This window comes from Zosterops lateralis (genome assembly GCF_965231275.1).
Source record: "Zosterops lateralis genome assembly, chromosome: W".
Classification (NCBI taxonomy): domain Eukaryota; kingdom Metazoa; phylum Chordata; class Aves; order Passeriformes; family Zosteropidae; genus Zosterops; species Zosterops lateralis.
The window spans coordinates 23,016,240-23,034,322 of NC_139801.1; the positions used below are offsets into that span (position 1 = coordinate 23,016,240).

General features: G+C 45.7%; 1 protein-coding gene across 4 annotated transcripts in view; it reads left to right on the plus strand.

Annotated features, from left to right (window-relative positions):
* The first annotated feature begins 547 nt into the window (after positions 1-547).
* Positions 548-18,083, plus strand: part of LOC310922094 (DDB1- and CUL4-associated factor 12-like) — a 47,482-nt gene continuing 29,946 nt past the window's right edge. For 3 of the 4 annotated variants that reach the window (XM_083882428.1, XM_083882427.1, XM_083882429.1), the window contains exons 1-3: positions 548-838; positions 1,570-1,824; positions 16,720-16,926. In XM_083882428.1, the coding sequence (XP_083738554.1) occupies positions 767-838; positions 1,570-1,824; positions 16,720-16,926 (534 nt within the window). In that variant the 5' untranslated portion in view covers positions 548-766. The remainder of the gene's footprint in view (positions 839-1,569; positions 1,825-16,719; positions 16,927-18,083) is intronic. The other variant, XM_083882430.1, reaches the window with a different exon arrangement.

The following is an 18,083-nucleotide window of genomic DNA, read 5'->3' on the forward strand; positions in this document are numbered from 1 at the left end:
CGGGATTAAAACCACAGCCAAGAAACACGCATGCTCTGAAAAGGCGGACCCAGAGAGGGGCCATGCTAAACAGTTCCTGGAATATGTAAACTAGTTTGTCTGAAATTATGAATATGCATATTGATTTATGAATATTCAACAGGCTGATGTAATAGAAAAGGTATTTAAGGAGTCTCTCCAAAGGTAGTAGGGGTGCTCTTAGCTGAATGCCAAGCACCCGGACATTAACTCTTTGCTTTATTATCTCTGTCTCCTATTGTTTTTTATTAAACTTTTTAAATTTTACCAGGAAAGCGGACCTCGTTTTTCACACCAGCGAGCGCCGCCGATCCGTGCAGGGCAGCGGGGAACGGACAAGTGGCGAAGCCGGGAAGCTTCGTTCCGAGCTCCGCTGGGGCCGCCGCCAGGGGGCGCCGCCTCACCCCTGACGGGGCCACGCTACCTGGCAGCCGCAGAGGGTGGGCCAGTTCGCCGCCCTCCCTCCTCCGGTTGCTAGGACACGAGACTCGGGCGGGGTGGGACAGCCGTCGCAAAGGCACGGTGAGACTGTCGTAAAAACATCTCGGAGAAAATGTCGTGAATCGCAGTCGGTAGGGTCTGTGACGAAGAGAGTGACCGGGCCTGGCTCCCCGCACTTATTTGCCCCGTACCCCGGTGGCCCCCTCCCCCTCTTGCTCCATGTGGGGCCCAGGTTGGGCTCTCGGCTTCTTCTCCTCCTCCTCCTCCTCCTTTTTCTCCTCCTCCTCCTTCTTCTCCTCCTTCTCCTATGGCCCGGAAAACAGTTAGCAGGAAGCGGAAAGCGGCGACGGCTGCCGCCGGGGGGCTCCAGGGGGAGCAGGTAGGCTGGGGGGCGGGAACCGGGTGTATGAGGGCAGAAGCCCACATGCCGGTGCCTGGTGTGACCCTGACTGGGGGGTTGCCGTGTCCCAGTGCCCGGTTGAGGTAGGGGAAAAGGGCGAGGTCTTTCGGTGCCTGGGGAAGGTGTCCTGGGGCGGAGATGGTGGGGAGGAGTAGTCCCGGCCCTGGTGGCTGTCGGTGCGATACAGCAGGCAGCTTCCTCCCGTCCCTACTCCCTGCCCCGGTGGCCCCGGGAGCTCTCGGTTCGGCCTGTAACCGCCGAGTCCCCGCCGCCCCAGGAGCTGAACATTACTGCGAGGTGGCCCCAGGCCGGACCGGAGAAGGCCGATGAACGGCGCGGTCAGTATCAGATGGCCCCCGCGGTGTCGCCTCCAAACCTGGCTCATGCCAGGAGGCTGTTGGGGCTGCTTTTCCGTTAAAGTGCTTCTTCGCTTTCTCTTGTTTCTATAAGCTTTTGGTGTCCCAACGGTGCCTAACCGGAGTGGATTGCTTTCAGTATTATGGCAGTGTTACTTCTTTAGCAAATATTTTTGTTTAATTTTATGTTGCTGAAGGCTTTATCACAATTTCTGAGTTAATCTTCGTGTATGGTATTATATGGGTAGTTTGGAAGGCCTCAGTATTTTGCTGAGAATATCTTTGAGTTTAGAAGGCTTATGTCTTAAGTTTGTTCTAGTTGCTTTATCTAAGTTAAATGCTTCTTTTCCACAGTATGGGTGGGATCACTCAGTTCACAAAAGGAAAAGACTCCTCCGGGTGAAAAGGTCTGTGGTGTACTACCTGAAAGGCAGAGAGGTCAGGATGCAGAATGAGTCCAGCTATCACCGCTTGTTGCATGGATATGCAGCCCAGCAGCTTCCCAGCCTCTTGAAGGAGAGAGAATTTCACCTTGGAATCCTTAATAAAGTATTTGCCTCCCAGTGGCTGAACCACCGGCAAGTGGTGTGTGGGACAAAATGCAACACAGTAAGTGCCACCTATCTTTTGCTTCTTGCTGTTAATTATTCTACCCGCAAATGACGCTTGCCATAATTGAAGCATGTAGATAGCCAAGGAATATATAAGGAAATAATTAGGTGTGGATTCCAATTTGTGCACAATTAATTGTGAATTAAGGTAATGCTTAACGATCACCCATTCTCATCTGAAAACATGGCACTATGTGTATGGCCCAAAACCTGAACATGAAGCCTATACCTCATGCAGCATCTGTCTAATCCACATAGAGAGATTTGCATCTATTTGCAGGATGGCCAGCAGCAGTAGGGTTTGATCTTTCTTCCTGTCCTGCAAATGTAAAGTTAATGAATGATGCTAGCTTTGCTAAATGGTAGCTAACATGCCTGGAAAAACTTGCTAGTAACACTATTTTTTTGTGCTCAGTCTTTTACCATTTGGTTTTATGTATGTCTCTGTGCTGCTGACTTGGGTCTGGAGCATCTCTCTTATGACTGTGGGATCTGGGCCTGTTTAGTCTAGAGAAGGCTGAGAGGGGATCTCAATTAATGCAGATAAATATCTCAAAGGCATGTGCCAAGAGGATGATGCTAGAATCTTTTCAGTGGTGCCCAGTGACAGGATGAGGAGCAATGGCCATAAACTACAACACAAGAAGTTTCACCTCAACATGAGGAAGAACCTCTTTACATTGAGGGTAGCAGAGCACTGGAATAGGCTGCCCTGGGAGGGCATGGAGTCTCCCTCTCTGGAGACATTCAAAACTCACCTGGATACATTCTTGTGTCACCTGCTCTGTGTGACTGTGCCTTAGCAGGGGCTTGGACCGGATGATCTCCAGAGATTCCTTCCAACCCTAATGATTCTGTGATTCTGTGACTTCAAAAAGTTGCTACAAAACTAAAAACTATGGTTAAACTCCAGATATTCTTCAGAGTAGCTAGAAATGTTCCAAGCTGAAAAAAATTAATTTCAGATCTTCAGGATTATCCTTTACTTTTCCAGTTTGTAATTTTTTTTTTTCCATTCTGTTTTCAGTGTTTAAATAACTTCCTTTACTTATGTACCTTTACATGCTTTAGCAAAATTTGAAATCTCTTTGGACTCTGTCATGTTTCAGATTTCACATTTCCAAAGCATCCCTTTATAGGAAAAAATTAAAATAATATCCTATGTGATTAATAAATGGAGGAGATCATACTTTTCAGGTAATGCTCTCTCTGCTGGAGTTAGTGGCCCAACTTCATTGGCTGAGATTTCAATGTCATATATGAAATTCTAATTGAATTAGTGCAAAATCCCAAACCTGTTTTTTGCAGGTTGGTTAGTGCCACATAAATGAATTGAGCATTGTAGAGAATGTATAGATCAAGCAGCTCTAAGACCTCAAAGTATATCACTAGGTGTGATTGTTTCTTTGCCTCAAGATTTTTTTTTTTTTTTTTTTTTTTTTTTTTGGCAAAAGTCACACTCCATCTGACCTGCAAAGGACAGTGTTTTTTGGTTTTGTTTGTTTTGTTTCTTCATTTTAGATATTCTGTTATTATTCAGTTACATAGCAGGAGGCTTTCATGCAGTAGCTCTTAAGAAGCAAGGCCTAGCTGTATAAACAAAACAGTCTTTTAACAGGAATTATGTCTGAAATAGAATCTCTCTGCCTTCAGTTTCCATGTGTGTTCATCGCCTCGGTCTCAAGAGTATTTGGTTTTCTGTGAACTGCTTGTGACACCCATGTCTGTCTTCAGAGTCTGGTAGATTCTGTGCCAAGTATAGTGTGGATAGTAGAGATGCCCTTTAGCAGGCAAAGTCTCTCACTTCTCCATCCTTTGTCATCTGTCAACATGTGCTGTCTCCCAACCTCCTGAAATTAAATGTGGAGGGCAAGACACAAAAAGTGACATGTGATTTTGGCACTGAAAAAGTTCAATTATATCAAAGTGTGTGCCCATTAGGTAGTGCTTCAGAGTTTCACATCAAGATGGATTGTCTGATTGTGTGGTCTTGTCTCTGGAAATGTAGTTTAGTCAGTCAACTCGTTATCAAATCTCCAAAAACCGTAATGAGCCTCCTTAACACCAGCTTTCTGTGTTAAAGAGGGCATCATTTATTCATCTGCCTGGAAGAGCATGGGAGATCACTCCTTCCTAACATGCCCACTGATTTCTACAAATGTGTTGCTAATATACAGTCACTATATGCATATTATAATTTGTCCATTACCATAAAAACCCTCCCCATGTTCCCCAAGTTCCCAAACTCAGTCCTTGTTTTGGTTGTAGCTGCATTCCTAAGCCAGATGTTTTCTCTTTATCTTCCAACATCCTTGCTTGGAGAACAATTTCTGCATGCCTTGCTTCTCTGCTAAAGGTCCACACAGTGGCTTCTCTGCTAAAAGTTCACAGTCACAGTGTTGTTGGGGTGCGTATCTTTCTCTGGTCCGCCCGGTGTTCGGCTGGACCACCTGCTAGCTCTGATACGCCTCAACAGAACCGTTGTGTGGGTTCTTGGCTCTGCAGCATCTTTACCTTTGCTGTCACGGCCGTGGTATGAAAGAGGGGAAACTCTCGAGGCTCGGGGAACAAAGGTTTTATTCGGGGGTCACAGGGAAGCCCCTGGCCCCAGGCCCGGTGCCTCAGGAGAGAGACCCAGAACCTGGGCTGCAGGGAGTTTTTGTCCAAAACAATTTGGGGCGTGGAATACAAGTTGTAAACCAATTAAACAAAGCAAAGTGGCAAATGCCAACTGAATTACATAAACACTAACAAATCAAGGTAAATTGGGGAGGGGTCCCCGGGGGATCTACCAACCACTGGCCGAACCTTTGGACCTTGGAGATAATTGATGGACAGAAGAGGGGGAAGATACATTGGAAAGAATGGGTAGGGATTCATCCCAGGGAGAGACGAATGGGAGACAGTCTCTGGGCAGAGACCTGGGTTGTCTTGGAAACTCTTATCGACTTCTGATAAGAACATTCCAGGATATGGGGCCCACTTAAGGTAGCTAAAAAACTACACTAAAGTTACAATTAAAACTATACTAAACTTATAACTAAAACTTATAAAACAATTCCAGCATTCCCACACAGTGTCTTTCTACTAAAAGCTCACAGTTACAGTAGAAATTGAATTAACCTTCTTGGTATCTGTGGGGATTGAGAACATGGATCCTGCTTGCAAGCAAAGCCAGTTTATTACACTAGTTCACCAGTATTTATAGGTCTCTATGTTCCATACAAAATTTTCCACCCGGACCCCTTTGCCCCTGTTCCCTTAGTAACACAATCTTTTCGCTTATTCTTTTTGCCAGCAATGTCCTTGTTACATCTTCCCTCGTCAGAGTGGTCAGCGTCAGAGGGTCAGAGTGACCAGACATAGCATCTTCACTTCTGTTCTTGCCTTGAGTTTCTCTCTTCCATGGCTTCCACTGTACCAGGGCCAAGAGGTCTGCGGTGCTACCCAGCTCAGCTCCTGTAGCTGTCTGGTCTTCCACAGTATCAAACTCACTGGCTTCCTTTACCACTGCTCAATTCTCAGATGTTTCTTTATATCATGGATTGTTTCTCTGCACTCTTTCAAGTAGGACATGGTATCAGACCGAGCCAGCTTGGGTTTAGGAGGGATGTCATGTTTGACCAATCTAGTCTCCTTTTATGACCAGGTGACCTGCCTGGTGGATGCAGGAAGGGCTGTGGATGTTGTCTATTTGGATTTTAGCAAGGCTTTTGACACTGTCTCCCACAGCACACTCCTGGAAAAGCTGGCAGCCCATGGCTTGGACAGGAGCACTCTTTGCTGGGTTAAGAACTGGCTGGATGGCCAGGCCCAGAGAGTGGTGGTGAACAGTGATGCATCCAGTTGACAGTCAGTCACTAGTGATGCTCCTCAGGGGTCTGTGCTGGGGCCAGTTCTGTTCAGTATTTTTATTGACGACATGGATGAGGGTATTGAGTCTATCATTAGTAAATTTGCAGATGACACTAAGCTGGGAGCATGTGTCGATCTGTTGGAAGGTGGGAGGGCTTCGCAGAGAGACCTGGAATGGTTGGATGGATGAGCGAAATCCAATAAGATGAAGTTTAATAAGTCCAAGTGTGGAGTCCTGCATTTTGGCCACAATAACCCCCTGCAACACTATAGGATGGGGACGGTGTGGCTGGACGGCGCCCAGGCGGAAAGGGACCTGGGGGTACTGGTCGACAGCTGACTGAACATGAGCCAGCAGTGTGCCTTGGTGGCCAAGAAGGCCAACAGCATCCTGGCCTGTATCAGGAATAGTGTGGCTGGCAGGAGCAGGGAGGTCATTCTTCCCCTGTACTTGGCACTGGTTTCCCCTGTACTTGGCACTGGTGAGGCTGTACCTTGAGTGCTGTGTCCAGTTCTAGGCCACTCAGTTTAGGAAGGACGTTGAGACACTTGAGTGCATCCAGAGGAGGGCAACAATTCTGGTGAGGGGCTTGGAACACAGGTTCTATGAGGAATGACTAAGGGAGCTGGGGTCATTTAGCCTGAAGAAAAGGAGACTCAGAGGTGACCTTATCACTCTCTACAACTTCCTGATAGGTGGTTGTAGTCAGATGGGGGTTGGTCTTTTTTTCCAGACAGCAACTGACAGAATGAGAGGACACAGTCTTAAGCTACACCAAGGGAAATTTAAGTTGGATGTTAGGAAAAAGTTTTTTACTGTAAGGGTGATAAAGTACTAAAATCATCTGCCCAGGGAGGTGGTGGAGTCACCATCCCTGGATGTGTTTAAAAAAAGGCTGGTTGTGGCACTCGGTGCCATGGTTTAGTTGAGGTGTTAGGGCATGGGTTGGACTCGATGATCTTAAAAGTCTCTTCCAACCTAGTGTGGTGGTTTCATGTTTGCTCAATTTTGTTTGCCAACTGGGAGATAGGATTTTGGGAGAAAAAGGCGAAACAGGCTCACTTATAAGTAAACATAGTTTATTAACACACAATAAGGAAAAGAAAAAAAAATGAAACTTTTAAAACTTTTCTTCTCCCCTTACAAGTGTTTACTTTCTTACAAACAACATAGAGACAAAACTTGTGACATTCAGTCAGTTTTACCGTTTAATTATAGTTTTTCATTAATTTTTCAGGAGAGGAGTTTTTTGTTTACCATGGAATTTTCTTACTGACAACTTAGAAAAAGTTCTCTTGTGGGTTGGAACTTTGACAGAAACAGCTGCCTGGGGAAAACCTGCTTCCATGTGGTTTTTTCCCATTAGCAGTTTCCCAAGCTGCTTATGGGTCATGGAACTCAGGCATCTGGGGTGTCACTTTTTAAAGATAAGCAACTTCAAGGCAAAGGATTCTTCATCTTAAGGAAGAGAGATGTCTTCTTACTATTTTTACTGGTGCAGGAGCTTCTTATCTCTCTTTTTCTCTGTTCAGGCATCTCATGGGACTATACAGTCTATCACAAACACCTTTGTTCAAAAATCCACAAATCATTTCCCCAAATGCATATTTTTCTATGATTTAAAGGACAATCTACTAACAGAGTTCATTTTCATAGCTCAAACAAGAAAGTCCAGCCAGCAGGCAACTTTCATCTTTTTTCTAATTAATCTTTTTGTCACTCTATCTGACTGTAATGCTAAGTCTTCTCTATGCTCAATCACTTTGTCTCTTCTCACTCTGGGAAGAGCCAGTGCTTTGGAAGTTCCATCTGCTGGCAGGAAAGAGTTAAAGCTTGCCCAGGCCTGCGGTGGTCACGTGAACTCTGCAGGGCGGCAGCCAGGACTTTCAAAAGCTCTGGGAATGGAAAAAAAACCCTCAGGCCGGCAGCGGGTGCAGGCTGCAGGCTCCCTTCTCCCTGCAGGGGAAAGGGCCCAGGCCCATGGCCAGGCCTCAGACCAGCTCCCCCCCATAGGGGGAGCGGCAGGGTGTTTTACAGCTGCTAAAAAAAAAGATCTGAGCCGGGATGGGGGCACATCATCCTCTCCCCTGGCCTGGGAGTCACCGGGCCAGGCGGGCTTTTTGTGAAAGCCCGGGCCCGGGCAGGCCGGGCCGTCCCGACCCCCTCCAAAGGGGGGAGCCAGGACTGCCTTACCTCCTTTGAAGGTGGAAGGAAGACAGAGAACGATCCCAGGCTTCCTTCTAACTTTTAAGGCTGTAAGTCCCAGAGGTGTATCCCTGCATGCAATTAGCTATTTTAGTTATCAGTTCAAAAGAAATCACTAATTGCACCTCACCATCTGTGCTAAACCAACACACCTAGTGATTTTGTGTGACATGTGAGGCCATTACCCACTTGCATTGCCTGTGCAGCAGAACCTGTGAGTAGGTTTTGTGCTAAGATTAGTGCATGTTCTGATCTCTACCAGAAAGCAGGCATAGTAGTTTGATATCTTAGTCTTTAAGGAGTTCATGTTTCTTTTGCACTTGGTATGTTATCAGTAAATATGTATTGCTGCAGAACAGAAGCCAAGCATTCTATTAACATAAAAAAAAAAAGGTGTTTATTATCTAAATAAAAGTCAAGACTGGGAAAAATCAAACAGTGCTACTCAGTGTGACCAGTGGAGGTATTGGTATAATGACACTGTAAGCATTGTCTTGCTTCTGTTGTTAGCAAAAAGCAAATCTGAAGGAAAACAATAATATCATTTTCCAGCTTGGCTGAGGGTGAATTTTTTGTCTGAAGTTGTACTTTTGCAGAATAGCATGTTCCCACCTGCTTGTTCTTGCTGGCACTGATGTGTGCGTGGCTGGGGAATCAGCTGGATGAGCTTGCTGCTTTGTGTGCAGATGGGCTTTTTGTAGGGTTTGTTTTACTGAGGCAAAGATATGATGCAGCTGATCTTGCAGCTAGCTGAGGACTAGTTGCTGTCATAGGGGTGGTGAAACTCTTTGGATGGATGAGGAAGAGGCAAGTGGATTCTCAAAGATTGGCTTAAGCCAATTGTGAAACTTTATCACAGTTGATTTTCTCTTAGTGACTCAATTTTTAGCAGGGCAATGCATTTATCTTGGGTTTCTTTCAAATGTTAATATGAATGACCAGAACGGGCCTGTGATTTCTGAGAGTAGTATGTGAAGAGCTGGGGCACAGAGCCTGTGAAGTACTTCTTGTGTGAAGAATAAGCAGTCTTTTTCATGCATGTTCTTTATGTTTTGTAAATCTACATCCATCATGCTTGCATAATAAAAAAGTGCTGTAGCTCAAGGTGGCACCCTTGTTTGGTCGTTTTGGAGGATCAACTAAAAGATAGGCTACCTGTTCATCTGCTGTTCTGTGTGCAGGGGCAGCAACAGAGGATACAAGAGTCTAACATGCTGCCTTGAAATGACATTTAATAGGCCTGGGGTTTAATTTTGCTATATAAAGTCAATGGGTTTCAGTTAAAGATGCATTATATTTAATTAATTGGTAACTTTGTTGTGTTCCTGTTTCTCCCCTCCCCCAAACTGTTGTCTCTGAAAGGCAGGTCATAAAATGGAAGTATACTTGATAAAAGACCCTGGCATACTGTTCTGATCACAGTAATGTATATAATTTAAGGATGGATTTTCTAATTCAGACTCTGGTTGATAGATACTTGATTCCTTGCCACAGTTTTTACTTTTGGCAAATTGATTAATGAAGTTCCTTAGTCAATGAAGCTGGGCAGTTTCTTGATTAACTTGATTGTAAGCAGTTTGAAAAGGGGACAGCTGCAGTGTTGCCTTTTTCCCAACTCGGAAATGAAATTCGAGATAATTTTAGTAAGGATGTAATATAAAAGGGGATCTTTATTTGAGGGCCTTCAAAAGCAGTTAAGGAAAGATGTCCACAAAGCTACAAATATATGTGTGAAGAATACAGAGAACATAGAAAAAAGGCAAAACCCAAATGGCATCAGCAGAGTAATTGTATGGGGGCCTGTCATGGTTTGACACTGACCCAATGCCAGGCACTCATGAAAGTTGCTCATTTACCCTCCCCTGCCACATCTGGGCAGAGGAGAGAAAATTTAATGAAGGGTTCATGAATTGAGATAAGGACTGGGAGAAAACATTCCAAGGGCAAAATAGGCTCAACTTAAAGTTGCAAAGTGAATTTATTACTAACAGAGTCAGAGGAGGATAATGAGAAGTAAAATAAGCTCTTAAAACACCTTTTTCCCCCAGCCCCTCCTTCCCTCCCACCAACAGCACAGGGAGACAGGGCATGGGGGTTTGGTCAGTTCATCACCCGAGATGATCTTCCGCTGCTCAGGGAGATGAGTCTTTCCCCTGTGAGACTGTGGGGTCCCTCCCACGGGAGACAGTTCTCCATGAACTTCTCCAGGGTGGATCCACTCTCACGAGCAGCAGTCCACCCAAAACTGCTGCAATGTGAGTCCCTCCCATGGGCAAACAGTCCTCCCAAAACTGCTGTGGCATGGGTCACTCTTCCACGGGATGCAGTCCTCCAAGGACAGGCTGCTCCAGCCTGGAAGTAGGGCCCCCCTCTCTCCACCGAGTCTTCCACTGGATCACAGCCTCCAGCATGGGCACCTCCCCTACAGGCTGTGGGTAGATCTCTGCATCCCCCATGGATCCCCATGGGCTGCAGGAGGACAGCCTGCTTCACCATGGTTATCACCACGGCCTGCAGAGGAATCTCAGCTCCGGCACCTGGAGCTCCTCCTCCTCCTCTCTGATCTTGGTGTCTCTCCATGTTGTTTTCCCTCACATGTTCTCACCTCCTTCTCTTCTCTGACTAGAAGAAAAAACTATTGTGCCCACTTTGTTTTGATTTTCTTCTTAAATATGTCATCACAGAGTCATTACCAACCTCTCTCATTGGCCCAGTTTTGGCCAGCAGCACATCCATCTTCAGAGTCATCAGGGGTTGGCTCTGCTGGACATGGTGGAAGCTTCCAGCAGCTTCTCACAGAAGCCACCTCTATGGCCCCCCCACTACCAAAAACCAGGCCGAACAAAACCAACACAGTGGTCTTCAGATCCTCTGCATCCCCAACTCCAAAACCCCAGCAGTCAACCTTGAGTCTCCCCTGGTGCTTTCTGCCAGTGGCTCCAGGAAGGATCGTTGTCCCCAGATGTGGTGTAGAGCACATTTTTTACATCTTGCCCTGTCCTGACTGGCCTGAGGGGCTACAGCATGAACTTTCTCCTGTTTGATTTGCTCAAAGGCTTTTCGTTGCTCAGGGCCTCATTGGAAATAATTCTTCTTCCTGGTCACTTAATAGGAAAAATCATATTATAATTTGAAATATACATTCTCCAAAATCTCGCAATGCCTAAGAAAGCTTGTGTTTCTTTCTTGTGAGTTGGTGGAGACATTACTGTTATTTTGTTGAACACATCCACTGGTATCTGGCAACACCCATCTTGCTATTTTATTCCTAAAACCTGGATCTCTTGGGCAGGTCCCTTGACCTTATTTTGTTTTATGGCAGAACAGGCTTTCAGAAGGATTTGGACTATTTTCTTACCTGTCTCAAAAACTTCTAATGTATTGCCCCACACAATGACTTCATCAATGTATTACAGGCGTTCCGGAGCTTCATCCTTTTCTAGTGCAGTCTGGATCAGTCCATGGCAGATGGTAGGGCTGTTTCCACCCCTGGACAGTTGGTTCCAGGTGTACTGGATGCCCTTCTAAGTCAAAGCAAACTGTGGCCTGAATTCTGCTGCCAGAGGTATTGAGAAAAATGCACTGGTGATATCAGTTGTGATGCCACTTGGCTGCCTTTGAGTCCAGCTCATATTGAAGTTCCAGCATGTCTAGCACGGCAGCACTCAGTGATGGTGTGACATCGTTCAGGCTGTGATTATTCACTGTCAGTTTCCATTCTCCATTAGACTTTTACACTGGCTAAATGGGTCTATTAAAGGGTGAGTGGGTCCTGCTGATCACTCCTTGGCTCTCCAGTTGGCAAATCAGTTTATGGATTGGAATCAGGGAGTCAGTTATTGCAATATTGCTGCTGGTTCACTGTTGTAGCGATCCATACCTGCTGTTCTTCAACCTTCAGTAACCCCACAACTAGAGTTCTCCAAGAGACCGGGCAGAGTAGACAGCTGATAACTTTCCTGTCTCCAGGGCAGCTATACCAAAAGCCCACTGGTACCCTTTTGGATCCTTGAAATACTCTCTCCTGAGGTAATCTATGCCAAGGATGCCCAGAGCCTCTGGGCCAGTCACAGTAGGGTGCTTTTGCCATTCATTCCCAGTCAGGATGATTTCAGCCTTCAATACAGTCAGGTGTTATCATCTCTCTGTCACTCCCAAAATGCAAATGGGTTCTGCCCCTCTATAGCTTGATTTCATTAGGATACACTGTGCACTGGTATGTACTAGAGCCTTGTACCCCTGTGGGTCTGATGTGCCAGGCCATCAGATCTACAAATCCAGTAAACCCAGTTGTCCTTCTCTTCCACTTGGCTGGAGGCAGAGCCCCTCTAGTTCTGGTCATATGATTCTCTAATTACTTCTTATAGAAATGGATTAGAATTTTCTTCTGTAGGATCAGGAGTAAGATCAGTCCTTCCATTCTGCCTGAGAAACTGCCCATTGTAGCTTGAAGCAGCAGCTTTCCTGCAAAAACCCTCTTTTGTGATGGTTTTTCCCTGCAATTCCTCTACCTCTGCCTCTAGGATTGAGGTAGGTTTTCCATTCTACATCCTCATGCCCTCTCTGTGGTCCCGCAGGCAAAACCACAGGGTACCCCATGGTGTGTACTTTCTATATCCTCTTTTGAGCAAGAGGATGTTAAATGTTAATATCTGAGATGCTGGTCCCTACAGGTGTAGAGTAGGGCATATCCTCTTTGGGTTGCTGGAACTCCCAGGATAGTTTTTCCAAAGCTGAGATGAGAGAGGAAGAGAGATTGTCTTTGTATTCCCAGAGCTGCTGTTGTGGGTTTGTGTTCTTCAGGGAAATTTTTTCCCATCTGAAAGGAGGACCCTGTGAGGGGAGGGTGTTGCCCAGGAAACAGCAGAACAGGGAGCTGGAAGGACCATCAGTGTTAAAAATGGCAGGAGAGAATGTTTTCTCCTTAAAATGCCTTTATTGATCAGCTCTCAAAGGGGTAGCTTGAGGGATGGTTTGCTCTTCCTAGTTCACCCTTGAGGAGGAGGGCCTGTTCGGCTTTGCAGCCTTAAATCACTGCAGAGCCAGGAGCCCACCCTCGCAGGTGTGCCTCGAGCTCACTCAGACCGGCCCGCTCCGGGGGGGTATCCCCTTCCCCTCGGGCACTTTTTAAGTTACAGCGAGATACAAAAAAACTTGTTTATCAGCACTTTAGGGCATAGCTAGTTTAGTACTGTCTTTTGTGGGTCCGGATTTTACGTCGGTTTGTTTAGGCGGGGGACTTTTGGTGCCAAATATGTTCTGGTTCACAGCGGGGCTTTATGGGTGTTCTACTGATTTTCATGCCAGCAGGAAATGCCAATGCGACGCACGCGGCACTCGAGCGCACATGGCACTGGCAGTCGGTTCGTGGCAGCGGCTGGGGCAGACCTGCGCTGCCGAGGGGCGCGGGGCCGTCTTGGCGGTGGCGGGGGTAGACCTATGCCGGCAGCGGCAGCTGCTTCGTGGCGGCCGTGGGGGCGCGGGGCCGGGCCGGCTCTGCGGCAGTGGCGGGCCGGGGGCTGCGATGGTATCGGAGGTGCGGGGCCGCCAGCAGGGGCTCCGGCGGCGACGGCAGCTGCAGGGGCGCACAGCCCCGACGGCGGCGAGCTGGGGGCTGTGGTGGTATCGGCGGTGGAGGGGGCGCGGGCTCCGGGCCGGATGGTGGCTGCCCGGGGCTGACCCCATGGCAGTGGGGGCGCGGGGCCGCCGGCAGTGGCGGCGGCGGCTCCGGGGGTGCACGGTCCCGACGGCGGGCGGCGGAGCCAGGATAGCAGCGGCAGCAGCGGTGGCAGCTGCGGGGGTTCCACGGTGCCGCTGAGAACGCTGGTTTGTTGTAGGGCGAAGAGCGAAGCGGCTGTGCCCTGGCCCTCTCCGAGGCGGCGGGGGGGGGGGGCTGCTGCTTTGACCCCCGGTGGCTCCGCGGCGGCAGCGGTGGCCCGGGGGCTGCTTTGCGGCAGCGGCGACTGGGGTCTGCCAGTTTCCAAAGAGCAAACTTGTTCCTCGTCTTTGCAGGGAGACTACGAAGGTGGCCCCCACTGCTACACTACAGTGACTTACAATTACAAATTATTTAGAACATTAATACACTTATTACACAACAATTAAGAGGATTTTAACACTTTTAAACTTTTAGCACATAACCAGGAGTTATTTTTAATTTTATTTCCTTCAATCAGGGACTCCAAAAATATCCTATGACTCATAGGACTACATCATTCCATTGTGAAATTCCCCGCTCTGGGGGAGGTACCACCTGAACCTGACTGCATATAATCTTGAGGTTTGGGGGCTTGGGACACCGCCACTACCACTGGACAGATCCAGAGGAGGACCCGAACTTCCACAGGAGGACCAGACCTTCCATAGGACCACTGCTTTCAACAATACTGTCTATGGAAAATCACGCTATGAAAAGCCAGTGTCCATAAAGGAGACAGAGGAGTCCTTCAACTTTATTCGAATAAAGGGAGAGAGACCACTGGGGCACGTGCCCATGGGGTTTTCTCTCTCGGGGTTTTGGAGGGTGCAGCCTCCTTTTATCCTAACTCCTGGCCACATTTTGCCCTCTTCCTTTCCCTGCTGGCTGAGGCACTAGGAAAATACAGCCTTCCTGATCTGCTTACCACATATCCCCCCTTCAACCTACTGTTTTACCTCAAAGTTCAGAAGTTCAGCCTTGTGCAGACCCCACTTGTCTGTTTCAGGAGCCAAGCTGTCTGGGCCCTGTTAAGAACCTGCTGCCCAAAGTTAGTAGAGACATTAAGACCTATTTCAAAGACATTAACACCCACACCTTCACTCATAGAATTGTTTATAAAGACATTAGCACACATCTTCCCTATCATGCACTTTTTCAGGGGTGAGGTTCAAAAACATTGGAGTTACCCACTGTCCTAGGCACTTGCCTATACCATCCTGCACACCCCATCACTTAGAACTATTCAGCCTCAGGTTAATTCTCTGGATGATGTTCCTAAATAGTTGTTTAATCTGAAACAAGACCTGAACTATATGCAGCAACATGCTGGCTCCTAGCAAAAGGGCCAGGTTGGTTGCAAGGGTATTGAAAGGATATTCAAAATCTTACAAGTTCTCAAATACTACTGTAATCATCCTGAAGGAGAAGGAAGGCAGGAAATCTGGCTGGATGGATGTTGGAAGATGTATTCGAGAAGAAAAGGCAGATGTCACTGTTAATAGTTCCCAATAGATGGTTCCTGAGGTACAGGTAGGATAGCAGTGCTGCGGACACATACCAGGTTAGTTCCATGACCAGTGGTTCTATCATATCATAGGCCAGTATTATGAAGTACAACAAAATGATAACCTTGGTCCAGGCTTCAAGGATGATAAACATCACCACAGGGAACACATACTGCAAGTAGTGTCACACAACGCAACTCTGAGAACATGTGCAACAACTGTGAGAGTAAAATCAACTTTGTGACCCATGACTATTAAACTAATATAATGAATGCTTATAAGAAATTTGTTTTAACATGCTCTGGTCAGATCTGTCATTGTCTCAACCCTTTGAGCCCCATTTTGGGTGCCAAAATGGACTGTTGTGGTTTAACCCCAACTGGCAACTAAATACCACACTGCTGTTCACTCACTTCCCCCCCCTCCATTCCCTGGATGGATGGGGAGGAAAATTGGAAAAAATGTAAAACCTGTGGGTTAAGATAAGAACAGTTTAGTAACTGGAATAAAGGAAATATTTTTGTTATAATAGGAAAAAAAGAAATAAAATCCAAGAAACAGAAGTGATGTACAATACAATTGCTTACCACCCACTGACCCATGCCCAGCCCATCCCCTGACAGTGATTGGCAGCTCCCAGTCAATCCCAACCCCCTGCTTTATATACTGAGCATAATGTTCTATGGTATGGAATATCCCTTCGGCCAGTTTGGTTTAACTGTCCTGGCTATGTTCCCTCACAGCCTCTTGTGCACCTGCTCGCTGATACAGAATGGAAAATTGAGAAGTCCTTGATTTAAAGTAAGCACTATCAAGCAACAACTAAACATCAGTGTGTTATCAACATTATTCTTGTACTAAATCCAAAATACAGGACTGTTGAATTTCTATGTGGGGCCAGCATGTTTTTAGCCCCACGAGGGTTTAACACACTCTGAGGGTGTCCAGCAACCTCCCAGAAATGGCTTAAAAATAATTAGTGAGACAGCATGATTGGATGTGTTTTGAAAAAGCAAAAAGGTTTAATTAAAGTGAAAATAACAAACTATACAAAACAAAAGAACAAAAGCCATGCACAGTGCAGGGAGGTCCCTTGCACTTGCTAAGACACACCAAAAATGCCCCGAGAATCTCCATGCTCTCTCTTAAGTACTCAAAGATTTAGGAGGGTTTTTTGTCAAGCTGCCCAATAGAAAATAGCTGCATTTCTTGAGGAACAGCTAAAGAGACCAACAGGTGGTTTTGTCCTGGAACTGAGCCAATTACAGTAAGAAGAGCATAGAAGTTTCTGGTTCATCTTCCTTATAGGTTCTGTGGTGAAACTGAAAGTCTTTTCCTAATATGGAAACATCTGATGGGGTGTGGGGTTGCAGTGCAACACAGGACTGTACCAGCTACCAAGAAGGAAGCTAACATTATCCTAGCCAAAATAAGGATGGATGATGAAAGTAAAACCCACAGTTATTTAATTTAGCTGTTTTAAGAAGGAATGTATGCATTTTTCAACCTTATTTGCAGCATTTGTGGATTCTACATTTAAAAGAATGTTAGTTCAAAATAGGGAGGATATTTGACCACCTTGGTTTTCTTATCTGTGTGATAATGACTTGTATCTGCTTTTCTCCCCAGTTATTTGTAATAGATGTCCAGACTGGTCAAATTACCAAGATTCCTATTCTGAAAGATCGTGAACCTGGCATGGTGAACCAGCAGGGATGTGGTATTCATGCCATTGAGCTCAACCCCTCAAGGACCTTTCTGGCCACAGGTGGAGACAACCCCAACAGTCTTGCAATTTATCATCTGCCTACACTTGATCCTGTGTGTGTGGGAGATGTAAGTGGGTGTATTTGGGGAAAGTTTATTCTGTCCAAAGAATTACTACTTTGAAGTATGTAAGGTCAGAACAAGTTTAAAATTTGGGAGTTTTATAGTGGAGAGTGAATTTCTGAAAGCTTGAAAATATTCCTGATCAAGTTGTCTTTTTTGACAAGATATCTTAAATATGAATGAGTACATTAATATATGAGAGGATTCTCAGAGTTCTAAGTCAGATTTCTTCTTTCTTACCCTCATTCAGGTCTACTTCTGATTACTTTTAAGCATTGAAAATGTAACAAAATCTTAACTGTTAGTCTAATTGGGGTGATGATGATCTCTGAAATTTAGCTTTAGTGAAAAAGCTCATTTGAGAAGTTGTAAAGATGATTCAAGGCTTTCCCTTATCCAGTGCAGCTTATATATGTATTATTTCACAGGTGGAACTTGGCTTTGAGGAGTAGTTCTAACCCAGTGGCTTGTGGCAGTTTGATAGACCTTGGTACTGTTTTTATTTTTGAAACATCATGAAGCCTTTTTAAAACAGGCAATCTTAAAAAGAAAATGGCTGAAATGGGTATAGTGGGGTCCTGTAAGCACTTCACTTTTATTTTTACTTTTTGATTCAGGACTTCACATGGACGTTAACTACAACAGCAGAGCTCGGGTCAGAGTTTCTGCAGTAGCAGATAACCAGCTGCAGAAAGGCTCGACTCTGAAGATTTGCATGACTTGTTATTCATGTGCCACTGTGACTGCAGCTTTTCAAACAAAACTAGGCCCTTATGGTCTTTATTTTATACACAGGCTTCTCACCTGCTGAGTAAAAGATTCTTGAAAAATTAATCTGTAGGTCATATATTTTAAACATAATTTTTTGGTTTCTTTTTAGGGATGTGCATTTGAGGAAATAAAAGTATGCAACTACTTTATAGAAGTAAAGAGCATTGCTTTCAAAATGGAAAAAATCCAAGTCCTTAGAATTGAGATTAATTTGTCCTTGGTCAGAGATCTGTTTTTTTATCACCTAATTGCTCTCTATTAATTATTCATGTCAAAATCAATAAAAGTTAAAATTACTGTTAGGAACTTAAACTGTTTCAGCTTGATAGTGGAGTATTATTTATATGTTTTTAGCATAGGTCTATCTTTCTGAGTTTGCACTTAAGTATTCT